This window comes from Ascaphus truei, chromosome 11 (assembly GCF_040206685.1).
Source record: "Ascaphus truei isolate aAscTru1 chromosome 11, aAscTru1.hap1, whole genome shotgun sequence".
NCBI lineage: Eukaryota > Metazoa > Chordata > Amphibia > Anura > Ascaphidae > Ascaphus > Ascaphus truei.
This window is the reverse complement of record NC_134493.1, coordinates 7,308,597-7,335,114: the sequence shown is the minus strand read 5'-3', so window position 1 is coordinate 7,335,114 and position 26,518 is coordinate 7,308,597. Positions and strand designations below refer to the sequence as shown.

Here is a 26,518-nt window from a genome sequence, read left to right as displayed (position 1 = left end):
ATTGAATATTAAATATAATGTATTTTGCTATTACTGAGCTTAACTCCTTGAGAACTCTTGGATGTATGCCATCGGGGCCAGGTGCCTTATTTACTTTAATTTTTTCAAGTCGCTTATGAACTTCTTCCTCAGTTTACCAATTGGTCATTAATATGGAGGTTGTGGCTTCCTCCTGTGGCGCTACTATTGAACCTGAATCTTCCCTGGTAAACACAGAGGCCAAGAATTTGTTTAATTCCTCAGCTTTTTCCTTATCTCCAATAATCTGCCTACCCATCTCACACTGAAAGGGTCCTATATTTTCTTTTCTCATTTTTTTGTTATTAAGGTACTTAAAGAACTTTTTAGGGTTCACCTTACTTTCTATTGCAATCCTTTTTTCATTATCCATTTTTGCTAATTTGATTACCCTTTTGCAATTTCTGTCACATTCCTTATAATTCTGATAAGATGTCTCTGTCCCTTCTGACTTAAAGAATCTAAACGCCTTCCTCTTCTTGTCCATTTCCTCCCCTACTTGTTTATTTAGCCACATTGGTTTTGACTTATTTCTTTTATACTTATTACCCAAGGGTATACACTGATAAGTGTGCTTTTCTAACAATGTTTTAAAGACTGCCCTTTTATCTTCTACATTTTTCCCTGCAAAAACATCATCCCATTGTATTACTACTAGATTAGACCTCAGTTTATTAAAATCTGCCTTTCTAAAGTTTAAAGTCTTTGTTGAACCCAAGTAATCTGTTTTTTGATAATTTTTTTCAAATGAGACCATGTTATGATCACTGTTACCCAAATGTTCCAGGACTTGAATATTTGTTATTACTTCTACATTGTTTGATATGACCAAATCCAGAACTGCCCCTCTCCTGGTTGGTTCCTCAATAATTTGGGTCATATAATTGTCTTTAACCACCCCCAAAAACCTGTTTCCTTTTGTTGTAACGCTAATCTCATTGCATCAGTCTATGTCTGGATAATTAAAATCCCCCATTATGCAAACATGACCCAGTTTTGATGCCTTCTCCATTTGCAAAAGTATTTTAGCTTCCTCAATCTCACAGATATTTGGTGGTTTATAGCATATTCCCACAAACATTTTCTTTATACTTTTACCTCCACTGCTAATTTCTATCCACAAAGTCTCTACATTTACATCATTCCCTTCATAGACATCATCCCTTATAATAACTTTTAGATCCAGTTTAACATATAAACATACTCAACCTCCCCTTCTATTTGTTCGATCCTTCCGGAAAAGGGAATAACCCTCTAAATTAACTGTGCAGTCATGAGTTTGATCCTACCATCTTTCAGTAATGCCTATGATATCATACTGCTCCCTCGCAGCTATTAATTCAAGTTCCCCCATTTTATCTGTCAGGCTTCTTGTATTAGCAAGCATGCATTTAAGTTTTTTTTCAGCCTGTACTATTTTCTTATCTGCTCCTTCCTTTCTGCTCCCACTTGGTTTAGTCTTTAGAAGTTTTCTAGTATTATCTGTATTTAATATGGGTGTCTCACTATTTGTCAAACTTGAACTTGCCCTCATTCTACCTCCATACCACCTTGTATCCTCATCTATTCCATTTAGTTCATTATCTGTTTCATTCCCCTTCCCCAGTATTCCCAAAGTTCTTGTACCCAAAAGTCCCAAGAGTCCCACAACCCCACCCACGTGTGGGACAGCGCTGCCCACTAAGATGAAGTGTAAGTTGGTGCACTTGGTGATTTGGATAGTACCTACCCCAGGTACTGCAGGGCAATGGAAGAGGACCCATCTGTGTCCAGCGCCGAAGCCTCAGTGATGGCGTCATCCTCCTGGTGGATGGTTTCCTTCTGAGCAAGCTCACTGCCCAGACAGTCTCTGTCTCTGCTCTGCAGAGAATGATTCCCTGCACACCCTGCACACTGACCCTTCTTATCAGAGCACGCAGCACAGCAGCTTTGTCCCTGACTAAGCTGACTGCTAACAGGGCAAAGTCCCTCCCTAAGGGGCCTTCCCTAGAGCAGCCACAAATTGAAGGGGAGTTGGGCCTAGCTGGGTCCTAGGGGGTAACCTGGCCTAGTGTAGAGCACTGCTCCCTACACACACCTTCCCCTACCTTATCCCAGCACCAACTCATTTGCATGGTCTGTGCGCAACATTGTATCTTTCTCCAGAAGGAGAAGCTGCAAGCCGTATTGGCTGTCTGGCTGCATGTGACATGGATCATAGGGCAGTTCCCAGAGGCTGCTCGGTGTTGTAGTTCTTTGTAGAGCTCTTTAACATTAGAACCACGTGCGTCAACTGTAATGGCCACCGCCACAGCTAACTGCGCATGTGCAAACTGGGGAATGTCCCTGACTATGGAGCACCGCTTCTGCCACTTCTCAATCCCTGTAATGGCCGCCGCATCGTGTCTGCGCACGCGCGGACAGAATAAAGATGGCGAAGCCCTGCCACTGATGTCGCCGGGAGCTCCCGGCGACGCGCTCGCCCCTGCAGCAGCACACACGTAAGGGGGAAAGGAACCGGGAGACAGGGGGATCGGAGGGACTCTGTCTACAACAGTTTGTGTGTATTGTGTACAGTATATCCGTATAAGAACTGTAACCACTAGGGGTTCTTATATCCACATGTAGGTATAGTTCACCAAATTAATATGTTATCCATGTGTTAGCTGGATAAGCACTGTATTTGAAGTTGATTCAACCGTATGTATAAATTGTATGGCTTTATCTCACATACAGATGTATGAGCCGTGGCTTAGAGCAAGATAGACCAGCTCCAGAGTCGCGCACCCCAATCACGTAAGTACTATGGCTGGCACAATAAACTTGTCACATTATGGTGATTGTGTTATATAGACACCACATGCCTATCGTGCATACATAGCTGTGTATTGTATACTCTATGTCCTTTAATTCCCCTTTATTGTTGTGGCAGCCACTCGGTTTAGCTGGTGTGTCATGTGACTTCAGTTTTGTCATATAAGGAGGTGTACTGATATTACACGTAACGCTATATGTATAAATAAAGTCCAAAAATGATCATGTCCGCTATAACAGCCTTATACATGTACTAATGAACTTGTTAGCTTGTAGTCTACTGCTCCGTCATTACTACATACATGATAGCTTAATAAATGCCTTGAAACAAGCCTGTATACTCGAGTACATTATAATATAGGCTCAGAGCACTCTAGGAAATAAGCCATTGTGGGTTAAGCACTACTAGAGAAACATAGTGCTTTTCATAAACATACCCTACTAACTCTATTGGGCGATAGCCATATGAGGATACATAGAGTGTGTAGCAGGGTACCCCCTGGGCCCCCTTACCTCCGCTCAGTAGCGGGGACCCCCGTGGCATGTCAGGTAACTGCGGAGGCGAGTGTGTCGCCGGGAGCTCCTGGCGACGTCGGAGGCAGGGCGCCGCCATATTCGTTGTGTCTGCGCATGCGTGGAGGCTTGCGCATGCGCAGACGCGATGCAGTGGCCATTACAGAAAGGGGGGCAGGACCCAGATGGCGCTCCATAGTGCAGGGATCCCTAGAAGTCGCGCATGCGCAGTTAGGGCAATGTGGCTGCCATTACATGGATGTGCAGGGACAGGGAGACTCACGCATGCGCAGTACACATCGCGCACGTGGCCCCAATGATAAAGAGGGCCATGGAGGACTACAACACCCAGATTATTTAGGGGCAGACAGGCCACCTGACACCAGGGAGCCAATAGGGCTTGCAGCTTCTCCTGCTGGAGAGATACATTTTGGCATGCACAGACAGGAAGGAGTCAGTAAGAGCTGGAGCAGGTTAGGGAAGGGTGTGTGCAGGGAGCAGTAGCCCCTGGCACTAGGCCAGGTTACCCCCTTAGGCCCCAGATAGGCCCTGAGTCATATTCTAGATTGTGGCTGCTGCAGGGAAGGCCACTTCAGTTAGGGACCTTTACCCTTTATTAGTGTGTAAGTTCAGGGACACAGCTGCAGTGCTGCGTGCCCCTGACAAGTGTGGTCTGGGACCAGACCTACCTCACTCAAGATAGAAACTATCTGACGGTGAGATGACTCAGAGGGAGACCCTCTGAATTGGAAGAGGACACCATTACTGCGGATTCAGCGCTGGACGCAGATGGATCCTCTTACCGTTATTCTGCTGTACCTGGGTGCAGGAGCCCCGGGCAGGTATACACCAAGTGCACCAACTATACACCATCTAGTGGGGAGCGCTGTCTCACACTTGGGTGGGGTTGTGAAACTTTTGGGACTCTTGGGTATATGCTGTGGGTTTGAGGCCCCGTTAGGCCGGTTACAGGGTGACATTACTGTGATACTATTGATGTTATAACTTAGTTGCATATAGTAAACTGTTTTATCCATACCCTGGTGTAAGTATTTACTGTATGTGGTTCCTGTGTCTTGGGTTATTCTACAGAGTAGAATCCCTGCAAAGGTGGAGGCGCTGTAAGCAGTACGTTCCAGGATACACCCCAGGATCCCAGTGGCGGAGGTTTAGGCCTCCTGTGTGCCTGACAGGTGACGCACCATACACCTGGTAACATATGTAGATTTCCCCACATGGTCCCTATCTGCGATTGGGGGGAAGGGGGAGGGTGTTACAAGTGTTATATGTTATATGTTATAAGAAACATACATTGATGTCATTTAGGAGTTCACATCATATTGTTGGATATTGAACACTTAGTAACACTACATTAAAAATAAAAAAACAATCAAAATAAGTGTTATTTTGTCAGTGTAAATTCTTTTAATTTTTTAGTAATATTAATAAAGTTTCTTTTTTAACTGTCTGTTTGCAGTCCTGTTAAGACCACTTTAGAATACTTATACTATAATATTCTGGTCGGTCGTGCGCCCATCGATAGGGATTCTGTGTGTGGACCGTGCATCTCTGACACGATCCATCTATCATTACATTCTTAACAAGATTTTTCATATATCAATTATCATGTTTAATGAATTACTTTGGTTCCAGTACGGTCTGCAGGACATTGCAGAGTAATGCTTTATTTGCATTTTTATTGTATTTATAGTACTCTTTTAAGTTGGAGTACAGAACAAAGACAGGGGAATATAACAATAAAGGATGCATACAATTTTCAAGTAGGAAATAAAGAGGGGGTGGGGTAGGAGGGCACACTTGCACTTTCCAGATATGCGCCCAACAGTGCATTTTCATCTCCCACAACCCCTTCCAGGGACTTTGCAATATCCGAACAAAGAGATAAAGAACTGAGAACTGAGACCAGTCCACTGATAAAACCAGAGCAGAATTATATCCCCATTCAAGGAAGGGTAATTCAAAAATATTAACCAAAGGTCTCATACTTCAAGGAAACGAGAGCATTTGTCAGAGAAACCTTGTGAGCCACTCCATGGACATTACTGTATGTAACAAATCCACTTTTTAATCTGATTTATACTCGGGGTATCGACCTGGCTCCACTTAGTTGACACACAACAGCGAGTGACTCTAACTATGCCTAGCTGTGTAAACTAGGAAAGAAAGAGTCCCTTTACATGGCACTAGAGAAACACCCTAAATTAAAATAATAAACTTTATTGACAATAACCAAAATTATACTGTTTGAACTCAACAACAAGGACAGACAAAACCGATAAAACATTTAAAATAAACCGAAGAAGTGTGGGCCAAAAGTGTGCTGCTGATCTCGCTAGTTGTGAATGTGCTTTTAATATTATAGTTATAGTTATATCAATTATTTAATGATAGGATAGCAAGTGGATATATAAATATATATCCATTTCAGAACAATCTAGGTACTACCTGTGTGGATCACTAGCATCAAGTTGTTACTTATACTATAATATTAAAAGCACATTAAAAGCACCCACACTTCAGTTTATTTTAAATGTTTTTATCTGTTTTATCTGTCCTTGTTGAGCCAAACAGTACAATTTTAGTTATTACCAATAAAGTTTATTATTTTAATTTAGGGTGTTTCTCTAGTGCCACGTAAAGGGACTCTTTCTTTCCTAGTTTACACAGTATATTTACTTCCCTGTGGGCACCACCTTACCACACTGTTTGGGACAGTTATTCCCTCTTATGTTGAGCAGGGTTCATTTACGACTCATACAAGCGTAACTTTGTATATCTATGCCGCACATGGAAGATCCTAGATGGTTCTATTAAGGAGCACCACCTAAGGGTCTGGGTATAAGGTGTTCCCCAAGATTCTATTAATAAGATCAAAGATAATAGACAATAATCATAGGGCTATCCCACCAAATAGATTTAAGGAAGCCAACCTGACCACCGGCCCTCAAGCAAATATGGGAAACTCCTGTGTACTTTTTATGTAGCCTCAGCGGAGTAGAATAATTCAGAGCTGCATAAATCTACTTTTAGTTTCTATATTTAGGTTGAGAATGATTTGGTATATGGAGGATATCAAACCAACACAACTGACCCCTCTACTAAAAAGGCTTTCAAATATGTGGAGGAAGGAGTCTGGAAAGGGCCATTGTTTTGGAGACAAAATGAGCCAACTGGAAATACTGTAGCTGTACGGCTCTTAAGAAGGCCCTTTCTCTATGAGAGTCTCAAATTAAATCAGCTTATCCCTGGATATCAAATCTTTTGGTTTGCAGATGTCAGCAGCAGACCATGCATCAAATGCTGACTTCTTTACTCCCGGGAGAAACTCCGGGTTATGGAATAAAGGCACGGTTAAAACGTTTTGAGACTTAAGGTTGTGTGTAAACTTATTCTGATCCCAGAAGATTTGAGAGTGCTTCAAAGTTGGATGGGAAAGCTGTGAGAAGTCTCTGTATACCTTAAGGAGTCAAAATGACATAAAATCCATCTTGATATCAACAAGGGCCCAGACACCCTCAAAACTATATTGGGATGCATAATAGTAAGATCACAAATCTGGAAGAGCTACTCCTTCACTTCACTTGTATAGAGATGCATATGAGTTAGTGACATGTATGCCCAGATAAGGGATCATGTGCTTTTCCCATCGGAGAAAGTTTAAAGATATACTGCTGCGGCCGAGTTTATTCGAGCATTTGCCCGTTCTCGGCCGCAGCAGTAACCTGGCGCGTGCCGGAAGGGTGCCGGGCGCGTGCCGAAGCAGCGGAAGAGCGCCCTCCGATCGGGGCGCTCTCCCTCCCGCTGCCGGGTCCGCCGGGTCCCCCGGAACCCCCTGCCGCCGTCCCCCACATCGCGGGACACCAGGGCTCCCTCGGGGAGCCCTGGACGCGCGTGCAGGGGGCGCAGGCTCCCGATGACGCGTGACCGCGCATCGGTGACGCGCGGCACGCCGAGGGGCTGCCACTAGCAAGCCGGGAAATCTCCCGGCTTGCGGATCTGGCCGCAGTGTGATAAAGTGTGTCGGTTGTGTACATTTTTTGTAGCGGCTGGTAAACCAAGGCTGAGGGCCGTAGATTTGGACTGGTTTATACTGAAGTCAAATAAGTTGCCGTATTTAGTAAGGTATCAAACAGGTTGGGGAGGATGATGGGCAGTTTTTTATATGCATTTTTGATAAATGTTCTGTACCTTATGTGAAAATAGTGCATACTAAGGAAGAGCAAAGTTAACATGGAAACTCTACTCCTATAGAGATCAGTATTACGGGAGACCAGGAAATTACATCTTTATACCAGGATCATATCACTGAGAAAAACCAAGAAGTAAAACAAATTGTCATTTATTCCATTGAAACAGACACACTTACTTGGAATTGAGGTTGAAAAACTATACTTTCCCAGGTGTAGGGCTTATCAGTCCAAAGTTTACCCTTAAAACGCCTCAGCTCCCCTCTCTCTCCAAAGGGCTGGAAATCACTTGCTGCTTAGAATCTTAGAAAACTTTGAGAGAAAACTAGAAACAACTTAGAAACTGAAAATCTGAGCTGCGTAAGGGTTTTTAAAACCTCTCAGTTTAATTCACAGAAACCTACAGCCCAATCAAAAGCGTGAGAAATTTCTCAGTAGCCAATCAGAGCAGGGCTCACCTGGCTGATGATGTCACAGGCACAGGCGTGTTGAGCCAGCTTAAAAAAAACGTGTGGGCTGCAAATATGAATCAGCCAATGGGACATATTCCTACAAGGAGCAACTTCCCTCCAGCTAACCCCTGGCCGGCTCCGCTAAGTCTGGTGTCACAATCAGGGCCCCATTGGGGTGCCCTCTGTTCTCTAGAACTGACACCTGGCCTTTTCCTGCTCACTAAATGGTTCGACCCCTCCACCTCCTGGATTCCCTTTGAAGCCAGAAGGCTAGGTATAGACATCATGTCTCCTATGCATGGATTTTTATACATACAGTATAACACCCTCTGAACCTTACTTTAATAAAGTATAAACCTTGGGGACCCTAAACGCCCATAAACAGGTCAGGGTTTCCATACTTTACAGGCGAGTTCCATAACCCACAACCCAATACAGGCAGTTCTCGGTTATCCGACACAATGCGTTACTCAAAATGGCGTTGTAAAGCGAAACGTTGTAAAGTGAAACACGTTTTCCCATAGGAACACTGTTTAAATGAAAGGTTCTGTTCCTGAAGGCATTTTTAACACTAAAATACACCAAATATTTTATGCAGGCAATAAGATATGCAGCACACACATAAATTATATAGTGTATATACTGTATTATATATAATATAACATAATAAATAATATATTATATAGTATAATATAATATTAAATAGTATTATATTATATATATACACTCTTACGACGCTTTGTAACGTTGTTTATGTGAATGTGTATATATACACACATACACAACGTTGCAAAGCATCGTAAGAGCGTTGGATAAGCCATTTTGGCGTTGTAAAAATGAATATAGGGATGCATTGCATAGCGTTGGATAAGCCATTCGTTGTAAAGCGAAGCGTTGTAAAACGAGGACTGCCTGTACCGGTTCTGCGACACCTTGGCACTAACTGGGGTACTCCAATGTTACCTAGGGATCCCCGCAGCTACAGGAACACTTTCCATCCCTGTGCCTCATTTTACTGTGCACAAAGCATACATGTACTTAACACACTTTGTTTAATAAAATATACCTTACACTTTTATGCTGCTAAAATGTCTATGTCTTTTTGGTGATGAGGGATAGAATGAGAACTTGAACTTTTTAGTCCCACTAGCCATATGCCTCACACTCTGCAAAACCTGACTTTAGACTTTAACAAAACCTCACAGTCTTATATATAACTAGAGCACACCCTGAACCCCAATACTGGGTACAGGGTGATCTGGGCTTCAACTGGGCATCCTCCGCTTATACTAGGGACCCCTTGACTGGGTCAGGGACACCTCACATCCCTTTGCCCCTTTTACCTTTCTGGGTTGTGCTGAAGCAGGGAACTTTGTGGTGAGTCATGCCCTATACAGCTTCTGGGTGACCTGGGCATTAAATAAGTATCCCCCTTAACATAGGGACCTCTTGACTGTGTCAGGGACATCTCACATCCCTATGACCATTTTACCTTTCTGGTCTGTGCTGAAGCAGGGAACTTGGCGGTGAGTCGCATAACTGTTTTTCAAGGGAGGATTTTGACCAGAGGTCTGTTCCTATATGTCCCCGGGAATCTGACTTGATTCCCGGATACATTTTTGGAGTGGCCAGCAACTCTGGGCCCCAATGTGACAATACTTTTACTGCAAAACCCCCCTTGAAACTCATAGTCTATGAATCTCCACCAGTTAGCACTCCTGGAAAGGTAAAACACACATAAATTCTTTATTGTTGCACAATCACATACATTTCATGTACAACCAATGAGTCCAAGAGCTGACACTCTAAACCCACAAATATGGTTCAGAGGTAACCAGCCAGGCATAATACTTTTTATTGATGGCCTGGTTACCCCCTCACCGTCACAATCAGTCTCTGCATTTTTTAATTACAGTGTATAGGTGAAGGTCCCAGCACAAACCTAGTACAACCTTCTTAAGACCAATGAGTCTTTATTCTTACTTTTGATGATAGGAGAAAGGAAGAGGCACACAAATTGTAGTGGAATCAAATGATTTCAAATGTATTAATGCATCAGAGCTAACAATGGTAACGTTTCAGGACAAGCAGTCCCTTCCTCAGACCAAATACCACGAGTGGTGTGCCATCTATAATCTCCTTTGTATTACTTTTGAAGATGACAGCCATAATTGTGTATTCGGAGTAATATGTGCTGACAGATCATTTGATTTTACTTTTATATTGTATTACGTTTAAATGTAGAAGTCATGCATTACCTGAACATTATATTCCGTTACTAGGTCCATGCTGTTTACCATGAGAAATCTGTAAAGTTCTTCTTTGTCTACACCAAGTTCTTCATCTACTTGAAATTCATGTTTTTCAACAGTCTAGGTAAAGATAAACCAAAAAAGGTTACATCATAATAAAGAATAAAAGAAACAAGGAAACTAATTGAAAAATAGAATTATGTTGTCAAATAGGAACGGAAGAAAAAAGTCCATCAAATCAATATGTGAGAAAAGAAGCCGATAGCACATTGAGCAATTACTGTTTTAGTAATTATGTACTGTAGTACATTTTAAGTAAACGTTCATATTAGCTGCCTATATAGAAGTATTTGGGGGTACTCAGTATTTCAGTCTAAACCACTGAACATTGATGGACTACAAATTTATCTTATCCAGTTTGAACTCTGCCCTCTCCCAGGCTAAACAAACCTACTTTTCTTCACTAATTAACACTCACAAGTTTAACCCACTCCGCCTCCGCCTCTGATCTCTGTCTTTGACTCTCTAGTCAGACTACAATCTTACCTTTTTTTTCCCTCCAGTTCCCCTCAGGACTTTGCTGACTATTTCAAGACAAAGGTGGATTTCATTCGTCAAGACATCCCCTCTGTATCCTCCTCACATTCTACACCTCTTTCTAACTCGCCACCTGCCTTCTTCATCTCTTTTTATCCTGTCACAGAGGAGAATGTGTCACTGATCTCCTCTTCTCCCTCTACCACTTGCCCTCTTGACCCCATTCCCTCGCATCTATTCAACCTTCTTACTCCTGCTCTAATCCCTACAATCAAACATATTTTCAAATCCTCCCTCTACCTTTCACTCCTCATTTAAACCGGCAACAGTTATACCCTTTCTCAAAAACAGCAAGCTTGACCATGCATGTCTCTCTAATTATCGTCCTGTCTCTCTCTTGTCTTTGCCTCTAATCTCCTTTAATGCCTGTGTTCTCTTGCTTACTCCATTTTCTCACCTCCTACTCTTTTCTAGATCTCTACAATCTGGCTTCTGCACTGCTCACTGCACCGAAACAGCCCTCACTAAAATAACTAATGACCTCCATGCTGCCAAAGACACTCCACTCTGCTCATATTACTTGACCTCTCTACAGCATTTGATACTGTGGACCACCCTCTTCTCCTTCACTTTGTCTGTACTCTTGGTATCCATAACAGAGCTCTATTCTGGATTTCCTCTTACCTCTCCCATCATACTTTCAGTGTCTTGTTTGCCAACACCTCCTCCTCTGTTGATCTCTCTGTGGGGGTACCCCAGTGGTCTTTCCTGGTACCTCTTCTCTGTACACACTCTCTCTAAGGGACCTTATCACATCTCTTGGGTTCAAATTTCACCTCTATGCTGATGACTCACAAATTGACTTTTCAACTCCTGACCTTACACCCGCTGTACAGACCAAAGACTCTGAATGTCTCTCCACTATATCATTCTCGATTGCCCTCCGTCGACTCAAACTTAACATGTCAAAGACAAAGCTCATCATGTTTCCTCCCAAACCTGGCCCTACTGCTCCCTTAATTACTACATTACTGTTGGCAGCAGTATCATACACCCAGTATCACAATCACATTGCCTAGGTGTCACTCCGTAACATGACAAAGATTCACCCTTTCCTCTTTTGCTCTACTGCTAAAACTCTAACGCCAGCCCTCATTCTCTCCCGTCTCGACTATTGTAACTTACAACTGTTGGCATTCCGGCCTCCCTTACAATCTATCCTAAACGCTGTGGCTAGAATCACTTTACTTTCTCCTAAATCTGTCTCAGCGCCTCTCCTGCTGAAATCCCTCACCTGGCTTCCTATCAAATTCTGTATTACACACAAAATTCTCCTCACTTTTAAGGCTTTACACTCTTCTTCTCCTCCTTACATCTCAGCCCTAATTTCTCGATATACGCCGCCCGACTCTTGAGTTCTGCTTAAGGATGTCTTCTGTCTACCTCTTTTGTATCCAAAGCCCTCTGACGCCTAAACTTTCTCACTCGGTGCTCCTAACCTCTGGAATGCCCTTCCTATCAAAATCTGACTGGCACCCTCTCTATCCACCTTTAACACCCATCTTAAAAACACACCTGCTTAAGGAAGCATATGGGTAGCTTTGGGGGCTGATAATATACACCTCATACATCGACCTTGTCCCCTTTCAAACACACTAACCAGAACACCTTCCTAGTCTCTCTGTACATTCCTCCTATTTACAACTTAGATTGTAAGCTCTTTGATGCAGAGACTCCTTTTTATAATTTGACTTTAATGTCTCAAGCGCTTCTTGTGTTATTTTATTATGTCACGTGTATTACTGCTGTGAAGCGCTATGTACATAGAAGGCACTATATAAATAAAGACATACATACATAAATAACTCCATTGAATATATTTTTATTTTCCCTGAAAACATAGTTCCACTGTTTGAATTTAAGGAAAAGAGCAATAAAATCATACTGAAATTCGCCCTTAACATTTTACCCATTTATTAATACATACTTACCTGTATTAAATAAGTTTCTTAGATGTTAACAAAACTATGTCTTCGGAGGAAGGGAAGTAAAACATCATTATTAGTTTATGCAAGTTTATGAAATCTCATAATGAACCAGGGATAAAAAAAAACCGACCTCATCCCATGTAGCATACTGACCTTTGGCTCACATTAGCAACATTTGAAAGGAGCAAACCCATTTACCAGAAAACAGGCAAAATTAGCCATCATACTGTACAGTATGTATTAGCATGGACATATACTTGGTTTATAGTCTTTATATTCATTGAACCATATAGTTTGTTATAGATAAGATTTGCTACCACATTGTGGTTAAGTCCAGTAGTGCATGTATCATCAATTGTGTGTGAATATACAACAAATTAATATAAACATTTTTATTGACAACCAAGGTTTAGTTAAGATAAAGTATTGACCAAAGTATTCCCTAAATGAGTATACTTTGTTAAAAGGGCAGACACAACTTTTACACCTACAAAAAAGTCTTACTGTATGTGTTCCACAGTTTTTATAGTGAAGTGCAACATTGTTGAAATGAGGTGTCAGTGATGTATGAACATAACAAATACATGTAGGGGAATTGTCATTATAATATGTTTTGTTTTTGATTTCTGCTATAGAAATAAAATGGTTTGGCTGTTAACAAACCTTACTAAATAAAAAATATATGTAATTATTGCGTTTAAACAGTGAATTTATACCATACAGCAAAAAAAAAAACACATTATTACCAGCAACATTTATGTAAATAAATGAAAAGGTCCATACATTTTTGAAAAAGATGATTGTATCCTTTGTTACCCCGAATTTCTGAAATATTTCTTCTTTATTTGTGATAGCAAAGTTGAAGTCCACATCATTTTCAGCTATTTCATAAAACACTTTCACATCTGCTTCTGTAGTGTCCTGAGGAAAAGTATATTTTAGTTAATAAACGTCTCATTATGCCACATGGTACCCTACTTGCCTGAGAGATTATACGAGATTGCCAGATGATAGTAGTAATAAGAATATAATATAAACATCTATTGGGAGGAAAAGGAGGAAATGGAAAAACATGAACAGGTATTTAGGATCGAATTAAAGTAAACTAATTTGTAAACACAAACATCTCTTCAACCACTAACTAAATGTACCCAAATGCAAACAAACAAGAACAAAGACAAAACAAGGAGTACCTTACCTTGAGGAAACCAATAACCACAAATTCTTTGGAGCTGACCAATTTCTCTGCACTTGATACACTATCAAGAATCACAGCAAGAGGTTCCACCCTTCTCATCATCCACTTCACGAAGCCACCGGCATCTCTCCTACCTAGGAAATCAAGTAACCCGATATTTCGTAGGTGTATTTAATCCACACCGTTTAGCAGTCAAATCTTTAAATTAGCATTTGAGTACCATCATACAGTACTGCCTCAAAAAAAGAGGAATTTCTTCATGGGTCGTCTTAAAAAATGTTTATTCTCAAAAAAATAGGCACATACAGGTCCAGATCCACAAAAAGGGGCTTAGCTTTTGCAAGTCTTTACTCCTATTCATTTGAATGTGAGTAAAGGTGTTCTAAAGCCCAGCACAAATTTGTGGATCTGGTCATACAATAGATGGGAAATTAAAAGAGGAGAAAAAAAGAAAATAATATAGTGTAGAAATTTGTGATATAATTTGAAGAATAAAAAAAATTAGGATGCATTGTACTCACAATAAATTATTGTATTTGAGATTTAAGACGTGAAATAATTGGATTACATACAACATTTTCCTATAACACAGAATTAAATTATTTAGAAAAAAGTCCATTTTGGTTACCTCCATAATCAATGGGGTTTGTTCTGTTTCCCTCCTTGAAATATTTGATTGTGGGGTATCCATTCACATTAAACTCAGTGCTCAGTTCTTTTTCCTCTATTGCATCCACTTTAGCAAGCTTCATTTCTGCTGATTGGTTCTTTAGAATTTCTGCAGCTTTAGCATACTCTGGGGCAAGAGCTTGGCAATGACCACACCATGGAGCATCTTGGACATAAAAAGGAGTCCTTAGTTACAAAATGTATCAAAAAGTGCAAATACTTCTATGTACTTGTAACACACTCCCCCTCCATCCCCCCACCCCCAATCACAGATAGGGACCCTGTGGGGAAATCTACAGGTTTTACCAGGTGGTGCAATACCTGTCAGGCTCACAGGAGGCATGAGGCTCCGCTGATGGGAACCTGGGGTGTATCCTGGAACGTACTTACAGTACCTCCACCTGTGCAGGATCCTAGAGTGTAGAATAACCACTGACACAGGACCCACATACAGTAACCACATACACCAGAGTATATATAAACAGTTTACTATATGCAGGTAAGTATAACAACAACTTCAACACATCACAATAGTGTCCCTCTATGACCCTGAATCTCACTGGGCCGTAACCCCACCACTATCTACCCAAGTGTCCCAAGAGTCCTACAGCCCCAACCAAGTGTGGAACAGCGCTGCCCACTAAGATGAGGTGTATAGTTGGTGCACTTGGTGACTTGACTGTACCTGCCGGGTGTGTCCACACCCAGGCATGCAGATGATCTGTACTTGGGATCCCTTTCCTGGACGATCCTACGTTGCGGTCCGCCTCTGTGATGGATGACTCCTGCATGGAGGAATCCACCACTGAACAGTCTCTGCCTCTGGTACTACAGAGGATGATCCACCTTCAAACAACAGTGGCCAGGATATTCGCTCTTCCTGGCTGGACCCTCACTTAAGATGCTCTACAGGACCCTGTCCCTATCCTAGGGGATGTCCATGTAGCAGCCACAAGCTGAGGGTGAGTAGGGCCTAAGGGGAGACTTCTGGCCTAGTGCAGAGGCTACTTGCCTCCCTGCACATATACACCCTCCCCTCTCTGTGTCCCAGCTCCTACTAAACTTCCTGCCTGAGCGTGCCAAATGTATCTATCTCCTTATGGATATCTGGCCTAGTGATTGGCTTCCTGGCGTCAGGTGGCCTACCTACTCCTAAGCATCCTGGGGCTTGTAGTCCCTTGCAGACCTCTTTTGTATTGGGGCCTCGTGCGCTATTTGCACTGCGCATGCGCAACATTGTAATGGCTGCCGCTATCTCTATCTGTGCATGCGCGACAGTGTAATGGCCGCGCGTCACGCAATCTCCTGCGCATGCGCGAACGGTCGCACCAACCCCAACATGGCCACCGCTACTCCTGTGGCTATACTGCGCATGCACGAGCACAGCAAACATGGTGGCACCCTGCCTCCGACGCCGCCGGGAGCCCCCGGCGACGCCCTTGCAGCAGCCCGAAATGTCGTGGGGGTCCCTGCAATCTGGCGGAGGTAAGGGGGCCAGGGGGAACCCTGCTACATACTCAATTTCTGTTCACTTAAATTATGTCAGCATAATTAATAAATCTCTAGAAATATTTTTTCATTGAAGCTTCTTTGCCGGCACCAAATCTCCTTTCAATAAGACGGAAGTAGGTTATGGAAGTGACGTCAGTGCTGGCAGATGAGGCCATCGGGCCACACATGCACAGAAGCTGCCCTCACAACACTTACCTCACCAACAGTTTGCGCATGGGCAGAGTCGTCCGCGGCAACCAGCACAAGCGCTGAGGCCGGCGAATGCACTGAGGAGGAGGAGAGTGCAGAGGTGCTCATGTACACCTCATACGTGCCTGACACATGGGCAGAAGAAGCCGGCAGCACAGACATACGCAGAGCCACCCATAACCGCCAGCACATGCGCAGAGGCGCTCATGTGCCTGTACTCAGGCTACACACAAACACACACAAACTGTGGCTGCACACACTGCACACAGACAATCTCTGGCTATACACACACACACAAACAATGGCTACACATACACACACTGGCTACACACACTCTGGCCACACACACACACACACACACACTCTCTGGCTTCACACACACACACACTAGCTACACACACAAACACACACACTGGCTACAAACACACACACTCTGGCTACACACACACGCACACACACACTCTGGCTGCACACACAACACTGGCTACAAACACACATACTCAATCTGGCTACACACACACTTGGCTACACACATACACACACACTGGCTACATAAACAAACACACACACTATCTGGCCACACACACACTGGCTACAAACACACTGGCTTCAAACACACACACATACGCACACACACAGGCTACACTCACACTCTGGCTACAAAAACACACACAAACACACACAGAATCTGGCTGCACACACAGATACTGGTGTAGCCCCGGTCCCCTCTGGCTCCCAGAGACCCCCTCCTTTGCCTCAGCGCGTTCGCGGGTGCCGCCGGACCCAGCGACGGACCCGTCGGCTATTTCCAAAGGTGGGGGCCGAAGGTGGGAGCGTTTTGAGCCTCAGGAGGCTCGGCGACGCACCCGGCTAGCGGGGGCCGCCATGATGGTTTGCAGGCGTGGGCACAGTAGTCGCGCATGCGCAGTGAAGTGCGGAAGTTGCGGCGGACATTCCAAAGTCGCGCAGTGCAATCGCGCGCGCGGCCCCAAAGTTACAGCAGCCTCCACGAGACTACAACTCCCATGCGGCCGAGGGAGGAAAGCCCCAGGTAACCCAGAACAGCCAATAGGGCTCAAGGATTCTCGGCAGTTGCTTTTAGATACATTTGGCAGTTGGCAGTTGGGAGTGGGCAGTTGGAGCAGAGAGCTAGTGAGTGAGGGTGCAGGGGAGCAGTAGCCCCTTGCACTAGGCCAGATAACCCCCCAAAGGCCCCAGATAACGGTTACCCTTGTCCCAGTTTGATGGTTGCGTCAGGGACAGGCCTTAGAGAAGGAGATCTGCCCCTTTAGCTATTTGGTTAAGTAAAGATACACTCTGTGGCGCGCAGCCTGATTTCTGGGTCTGGGCTTAGACCCCTGTATATATATATAGACTACCTTCTCAGAGACTCAAATATATATAGACTATCTTCACGGAGGCTACGCCAAGCAGCGACTGCGGCCTGCTGTCTGCAGACGGATCCCCACCAAGGTACAGACGGTGCGGAGCAGCGGTGATATTATCCACGCCGGAATTCACCCCACGCGTAGGAGGACATCACATCGGATCAGGCGGATCCAAACCCAGTTGAATAGCGGCACCCGTGGGCTGGAGCCCCGGGCAGGTACCTTTAGTTGTGCACTAACACTTAAAGGGATAGCGCTCTCTCCAACACATTGAGTGGGTGTGGACATAAAGGGACATCAGGGGATTGGTGCCCAGCACCCAAGTACTTTGGAGGAGGGAATATTTATGGTGATGTGTGCACCCAGTGCACTTCTATGTGTATGACTATATGCATTATTCTGTGTGGTACAGGTACCGAAGTTATTAGTATTAGCAATAGTAAACAGTTATTAGCATACACTGTGTGCGTGTTTTATTATTGTGGTTCCTGTAAGAGGACCATCCCACTAAGGTGGGAGCCCTTACAGGTGGAGGCGCTGTGTTCAACGAATGATCAGGTAACCCCAGGCTCCCAGTGGCGGAGGTTCAGGCCTTCTGTGAGCCTATCAGGTAACGCACCACACCCGGTAACACAATTGTATTTCTCCACATGGTCCCCATCTGCGATAGGGGGGGGGGGGCAAAAGGTGTTACACTGGCTACAAACACACACACACACATTCATTCTGGCTACACACACACACCCACACCGGCTATACACACACTCTCTCTGGCTACACACACACAAACACAGGCTACACACACTCTCTGCCTACACACACGCACACTGGCTACACACACACACACATACACACTGGCTGCACACAGACACACACACAGACACACTGACACACAGACACACACACACACTCTCTCTGGCTAAACACACACACCATTTATAATTAAAAAAAAGCCAGAAGTGAATAACATACAAGGTGTGTAAATATATTACACATGAATTGTATATAGATTCCAATAATATAGTCATTGTAATAATTATTTAAAAAAAAAAAAAAAAAAAAAAAAAGAGGATGTGCCTTTCGAAATCAAACTTCTTTGTGTTTTATCTCTAAAATTGTATTTTTATATTTATTTTTTTGTTTGAATCAAAGACTTTTCAGAGTGACAAAAAGCAAAGAAGTTTCACTTATAAAACGCGTACTCAGTAAACAAACTTTGATTTATTTTATGCTAAAATTACAATACTTATACAATACTATACAAACTGTTAATAGGTTATATTTAAAATATTAAACATGTTGTTGCCCTTTATATATTTCAGTCTTGTTTGGACTGCCCCTCTAATGGCCAGATTAGGGTTTGTGAATTTCTCATTTGTATTACTCACCACGTAATTTGGGGTCAAAATATATTCTGCACTGGCGCCCACAAACCGACAATAAAATGTTGCATTCATACAATAGTCGTACATTTCTGAGCTCATTACAATAGTAATTTGGAAACATTTAAATAAACAACTTAAAGGACAGAATCTATTATCAGTTAATTTTATTAAGTCAGTTGAATCAAAGAAGAATAATAATCTTGATGATGGAGTTTTCAATTCGCATATTTGACTAAAATCTTGATTGATGTTTACAAATATTGCAGTTAAACATATACTATACTGTACATCTGTTTCAGTGTTGCATATATCAATACATCTTAATACACCTAAACACAAAAAATATTCCAAATATATATAGAAAAGTTGTCTAAAATTAAATACACAATTTATAAATCATCTTTCTTGCATAAAAATAAGGCAATTTTTTTTTCTAAAATGTTAAATAAATTCATATAAAAAGTAGCTTATTTATAAAACACGGTATTTACCAATATGAAACAGACCTTGCATTTGTCTCAGCAAGATATGTACTGTATGTAGCTTGATTTTTTTTTCTTCTTACATTTGACGCAGGAGTCTTAGGAGCAGAGTTAGCACCAGCTAAACTAGCTGTCAAATTACTATACACAAAGAGAGACTAAAACTGCACGAGACATAGGTGCAGCTAACCATCTTCTCCTATAATCAGTCCCCAAATGCTCATAGCGCAATTGGTGCAATTTGGAAGGGAAATGGAGCACGGTAGACTGAATTGATGCAGTCATAAAGAGGTACAATGACGCAAATTGCATCTCTCTTTGAAGCAATGCTTCAGTTCAAGACACAATACATATCCCCAGTATGTGTAATCTTAAATAATTTTGTTTGTAGAGTTTTTTTGTACTAAGACCATGTGTCAATGAAGAGCTAGAAGTACATTTTCCTTTGTAAGTAGATATTGTGCTTTTAGTACCGTAGCTTCTCATGATCTATTTTGGCACATCTGGTTTGGGGGTTTTGCTGCTATACTTACATTTATGAATTTAAAATGTTCCACCGAGAACAAGGCAATTAACGATGTAAATTGTTTTACTTTGTATAACATAATTTGTGAAATACCTGATTAAAGTTCGAAATCTTAAATTGATAAAAATGGGCTGCCAATATATTTAATACATCTTTACAAATAATTAATACAATTCTTATATACAGTATGTGCAGAGTTTTAAAGTTCATCTCATTTTTGGGGGCGATTTGGAATAATTGTGGGGATGACACTAGGCTATTTAACATGGACTGTGTCTGTTGTACACTACCAATAACTTTCACAGGCTGGTAAATGGCTTTTGATGAGTTAGATAATTTTAATGGGAAAACAACCAGCTGGAAGCTGAAGGTCAGTTAATCAGCTGCCCCTGTTCTATGATTGTTGCGTTTTGCACCTGCCTTTTCCCACTGAAAATAATGAGGATGCTAAATGTATTCATTTGAGATGTTTTTTTGTTTTTTTTTAATCTTGTGGTATTTTTGCACAAGAACAAAACTATAGTAAAATACATTTATTTTCACCATTATATATAAATGCTTCACCATCTGGTACTATTTTAATCAATCATTTTCCCACTGGCAGTTATTCTTTTGAAGTAGGTCCTTAATTATCTGGTCCTACAGGTTATAGTGATATGTTTCAACATTGTACATTTTTGGTATTATTTTCTGCTGATAAGAAACTTGTTAATAAAGTGTTTTACATTTGACACAGTCTGATAATTATTTGAGTTTCTGACCAGTCAAGCTTTTGATGCCAAGAAAGGGGAAAGTAATAAAATATCCCATAATAGGAGGTATAACGTGTCAGACCTTCCTTGTGTTGTAAAACACCCCCTTATGCCAACCATTGGCTCTCCCCAATTCAAAAGATTACTCACATGGGGCAAGATACTGAAGATGCAATAGTACTTTGACACTGATACATTCATAAATGCCTCTTAATTGTTCTTTAAGCCTAGTATTACCAAGTCATTTAATGGATGCCTTTACCTAAATGAGATAAATTACTCAGAGAGCATAACAATAAAAAATCACAACACCAGAAATGAATATCGATTACAGTTAAATACTAAAGAAGGTGAATATTGAAAGATGTATTGTGTTATGGATGCTTTTGCCTGAATGTAAGTCCCTCTCTGCAATATGAAGCAATACAGATATATAGCTAAAACTGCTGGTTGTAAACCACTTGCCTTGAGAATTCTGCACTTAAACCCATCCCCCGCTGTGAGATTCCTACAGCCCGACTAATGGCCCATCAGATTAACACAGCGGGGGTCTCTGCATTTTAATGGGACTCAATACTACCGGGCTGCGAGTCCCATTCAAACGCTGGGACCCCCGCTGTGTTAATCCGATGGGCCTTTGCAGCCTGCTGTGGATCATCTCACCAGTTACTGTGAGGTGGTCACACATTTTCCTTGACAAGCAGTCTAAAACCGGCAGTTGCATCTGTAGTAGGACAGGCACATTATCCCAAGCGCCACAGAAGGAAAAGCAAAAGTCAGCGGCACTGAAGACGTTGGGTCTTGCTACATCCGCAAGTCCATCTTAACTTTTTTTTTTTAAAGTGGAACAATAAACGGTTTGGGAGATCACCAAGTCAACATTGCAAAGACAAGCTTAAGTATAACAGTGTCAACGCTCTGCATGGATAAAATAATTGCCTCATAAGCATTCTCAGCGTTAAAGGTCTATCTTTATTTACTGGAATATGCTAGTAACTATGTTTTGGAAGACAGATAATTGAGGGTGATATATTTAAGGAAACATCCTCTACAGGGATCGAAGTATATGAATGGAAGTGACACGTTAAAATGGATTACATATGGGTGGTGCCTTTTTACAAAAATTAGTAAAAGTAGTTTTGAATAATTTTTTTACAGTTAGTTTGAAACTGTAAAAATTTGTTGGCAGATTTTACACCACGGAATGGATTTTGAATGCAAACTCGGGAAAGCGGATTTGGACTGGTTTCCGCATCGGATTCTTAAAATCCGCCAGTGGATTGCGGAACCCACGGATTAATTATCAGTGTTAGAAAAAAAAACGCAAAAAGCAAATCACCATTTTTGAGACTGATCCGCAGGAATCTGCGGACCAACGGAACCGGCCAATCCGAGGCAGCTCCAAATCTGCCAAATAAATGCGCCCGTCTCTACCTGCAGCTCAATGAAACACTAGAAACTGAGTATAGTAATCCTTACCTGTTTCAAATAAGAAAGCGGACCCAGTTCAGTTTTTAAATGATCATATATCAATAGGAAAAAGGTTAGCTTTATTAATGCAGGTTTAGGGCAGTCACTAAAGGCATTTTTACTCAATGATCTACAAGCCAAGCTTCATCACGTGAAATGTCACAATTCCCCCTCAACTTCCTAGAAGCCTATATGAAATAACCCCATATACAGTACTGTTAATACTGTATGTTGCCCCATTCAAATGTCCTGCTCTTATTTCTCTAGTGTTAAAAACATAACTTTCTTAGACTGTAATGAGCTCTGGGGACACATTCATTTTAACTTCCCATACACTTATTATTTTTAATTCTTATATCTCCTGAACCAAGCATCAGATTTGAAGAGATTTCTTAAAATATGTAAAATAAAAAAGTGAAAATCAGTGAGGACTGCTGCTTAACAGAGACAATGGCACCGGGAACAACCAGTCATGTTACGCGTGGAATTGCATTTTCATTGTTAGCATGCTTGTTATATACAGTGCTCAGCAGTTGGGGTCAAATTCAAGCAAATTGATACATTTGTTTTCATACTTACAAAACTCAACCAACAGGAACTTATACTCGCGGAGTGCTTTGTCAAAATTTTGCTTGTTAAGAATCAACACATTGTCTTCATTCAGAAGCACATCTGAAGCTGGATTTTCTTCATCACTTGTGTTCTCTGAGGCCTCTGCAGAAGTTATTTGATCTTCTGCCCTAGCATTCAGAGCTAAAAAAAGGCAAAGCAGGAGCAGGTGGAACCATCTCATGATGAGAAAACAAGGTGCTTAACTCACACACAGCAGCAGCAACACGAAAAGAAGGAAAGGGAACAGCATGAAAGCAGATAAAGGCACAGAACTGGTGACGCTCAGCAAAGCAGGATTCGTGTAACTTTGCTACTGGTTTCTGAAACGGATAATATCGTTAGTTTAAATATTTACTCCAGCCTATCATACCTTGACGTGTGTGCTGCCAAACATTGAAGGGCAAATTGGAATCATATGTACTGTAGGTATATTTAAAATCAACTGAGAGCTATTTAAACTTTTGCCATTACCAAATTCTTAATTGTACACATGCTCATTAGAAATAAAAAGCTTATTTATTAAAAAAAAAAGCATTGAAATCAATAGGATATTTTCTTTAAAAAAATTGGAGCAATGTTTTTGCCCCAGAATTGCACCACATTTGCCTTGATACCTACCTGTATGCCTTAGGGCCTCATGCAGAGAGCAGCGCAAAAAGGAATCTCGCCATTTGCCGGCGAAAATGGAGCTTTAAACCGCCGGAAAAGGCAAGTTTAAAAAAAAGCGCCATTTTTTTTTTTTTTCCTGAAATTCGCCGCGCGGCTGGAGAGTTTCTAATCTCTCCAGTTTTTTTTCTGCCGTATGCAGAGAGCCGCGATCGCCATCTAGTGGCTGTTCACGCCAAAAAAATGGCGCGATTTTCAACATTTTTCCTCTCCACCAAGCAGCTGGCGCTCCGCGGCCGGTGGAGGGGAGAAAAAAAAACGCGATTTTTTCCCCACTAGTTTCAACAGCGCTTATAGCGCTGGTTGAAACTCTCCATATGCAGAAAGGCTTGTAAATGCAGTTTTCTGCCCTTTCTGCATATGGAGAAAAAAAACTCTCCAAAAAAGCTACAATTTTTCCCCCTCTCCAATTCTAAATAGCGCTGCTCTCTGCATGAGGCCCTTAGTGTCTTTCTTTGGTTCTGGGGGGAGTTGGACTAATTAGAATAAATAATATATGCCAGGATTTTACCCTCCAGGTGGCTGTGTGGATGACCTTGCCTTCCTCTGGACCAATAAGGAAGTATAGATAAAGGATAAAGTATCTGTTGTCTAAATTTAGCATAGGTTGAACTTGATGGACCTATGTATTTTTTCAACCTCATCTACTATGTAACTATGTAATACATCTTCACCCACGATGGGGCATGCATACTGTATTTGGTTGCATGCCAAATGCAATTTGTTTAATCCATGAGTTGGAAACCTGATACCATTATATCATTACATAAGACTTCTGATAATCACCCTTTTGTATGGCTTAAATGCAGGCTAAAATTGATGGACACACAGATTGGATCAAGACAGCGTTACCTGTTCAAAGATGATTTATAAAATAAATATACTACTGTCTGCAGCTTCCAAATGTTACTCGCGCCTTTGCTGATTCTGCGGATTGGATTTTTACAATCCACCAGCGGATTGGGGACTCCGCAGATTGGGGACTCCGCAGATTGGGGACTCCACAGATTGGGGACTCCGCAGATTGGGGACTCCGCAGATTGGATTGTCAGTGATAAAAAAAAAAATTGGAAAAGACAAATCACTCCTTTTAAGACTGATTGGCGGAAATCCGCAGACCAAAGAAACCAGCCAATTCAAGGCGCATCCAAATCTGCAAAAAATATTTGCCCATCTCTACTGTGCAGACGCCAACTACTATACGAGACTGGTCAAGCAAGGATTCTTCTGGATAAAGAATGTACAAACTCCCCACACTGAATAGCATGGAAATCTTCCAATGTGAAACCTGCCATTTCCACTATGTACCCCATTATGCTATGCGGCATAATAAAAACAACTTTACCCCATTTCAAGAAACTGGAGGATTAGGGTTATTTCAGTAATTGCGATTGCAGAATTAAATGTTATCAACAAGCAGTTGCTCAGATGATACAATGAATGCTTAGGGGCCTATTCTAGAAGCCTTCATAAAAAAAAATCGCTGGGCCGCTTACGCCGCCAGTGTTTTGAGTGTTGTTATCAGGGCCGCCAACAGCGGGGGACAAAGGGCACTGGTGTCCCGGGCCCCGTGAGTCAGGGGGGCCCGGCAACCCGGGCCCCCTGCGTGGCCGTGGCTGTTAATAAAATTTTTTTTAAAACGCGGCACCCGGCACCGGTCTACCTGTTGGCAGCGCCAGAAGTGAGCTTCCGGTGCGGGCGGGAGCAGCATCGTGGTGCCGTACAGGTGCCTGCAGCGGGGCCATCTCCCTGGCAATCCCACCACCCCCCGGTGCACCAGGTCGTCCCGCCACCGCTCCTCCTGGCCGTCCCGCCATTCCCCCCCCCACGCTGCAACGGGCTTTCCCGTTGCAGCACTTCGTCCCCCCCCCCCCCGCTGCACCGTCCCGCCCTCCGCTGCACCGTCCCGCCTGCCCCTGCAGTCCCACCACCCAAAGCAGTACCGGGCCATCCTGCCCCCGCAGCACCGGGCACTCCTGCCAGCCCTGCAGTCCCACCACCCCCCCCCCGCAGCACTGCCACCCTTCGCAGCATCGGGCCCCCCCGCAGTCGCCGTCACCGCCACCCCCGCAGTCGTCTTCCCCAGCCTCGGCCCCGGCTATTCATTTGCATGTCTTAGACAGGTCTGCAACCCTGTCTTTCACCATTATCACCCAGCACACACTATTTCCACTGCAGCAAGGGATTCTGGGAAATGACATGCAAATGAGCACACACTGCCACCTTTTATCTCAAGCTCACATTACATGAGCAACTCTTAGCCAATGCATGCTGCTTTAGACACAGCTTTTAAGCAAGGGCTTCGGAGATGCAAAGCCAGTAAACCCACTCACAGACATGTTTCAATCTTGATGGGTATCATCAGTGAGGTTGGTTGCTGACATTTTCTCAAATGAGATAAGAGTCGGTAATCACTGTAGAGGGAGAGAGGAGTGGCCCGGTATTAAAGGGGTTGTACCCCATATGGCCTCCCCCTGACCTCACCAGGGAGGCAAGGGGTTAACTGGACTGCGGTCCAGGAATGTGGTTTTAACCTTGCCATTACATGTAAATGTGTGTTCCCCTGTTCCAATGTAATATCATCATGTCAGTGTCAGCACCACACAAACACTGGGATCCATCCGGGAGGGCAAGGGTTAATAGTTGATTAGTGATTATAGGTAGAGAGAACATTGAGGGACATTCACCACTCAATAAGCCAGTGCTGCAGGGCTTTGTTTAAAAACCACATTGACTAATAAAGAATGCTGCTGTGTCCAGATGGACAGGGTGTGGAGGAACAATATGAAATGGCCCCTATTAGGTATGTGGTATAGCAGTGATTGTCTAGGGATGTCAAGGGGAAGTCCGTGGACCCACCCAGACCCCTTTAATCACGCATAGTGTAACCCACAACGCCTGGGGTCTC

The 26,518-nt window shown here is 42.7% G+C and overlaps 1 protein-coding gene across 1 annotated transcript in view; it reads right to left on the bottom strand.

Annotated features, from left to right (window-relative positions):
• The window catches only part of PDIA2 (protein disulfide isomerase family A member 2), a 114,369-nt gene extending 91,191 nt beyond the window's left edge, over positions 1–23,178 (bottom strand). Inside the window, exons 1-5 of the mRNA XM_075565230.1 lie at positions 22,912–23,178; positions 14,588–14,794; positions 13,960–14,093; positions 13,545–13,682; positions 10,243–10,356 (exon numbers count right to left, since the gene is read on the bottom strand). Coding sequence (XP_075421345.1) covers positions 10,243–10,356; positions 13,545–13,682; positions 13,960–14,093; positions 14,588–14,794; positions 22,912–23,125 — 807 coding nt within the window. The 5' untranslated portion in view covers positions 23,126–23,178. The remainder of the gene's footprint in view (positions 1–10,242; positions 10,357–13,544; positions 13,683–13,959; positions 14,094–14,587; positions 14,795–22,911) is intronic.
• Between the last annotated feature and the right edge of the window lie 3,340 nt (positions 23,179–26,518).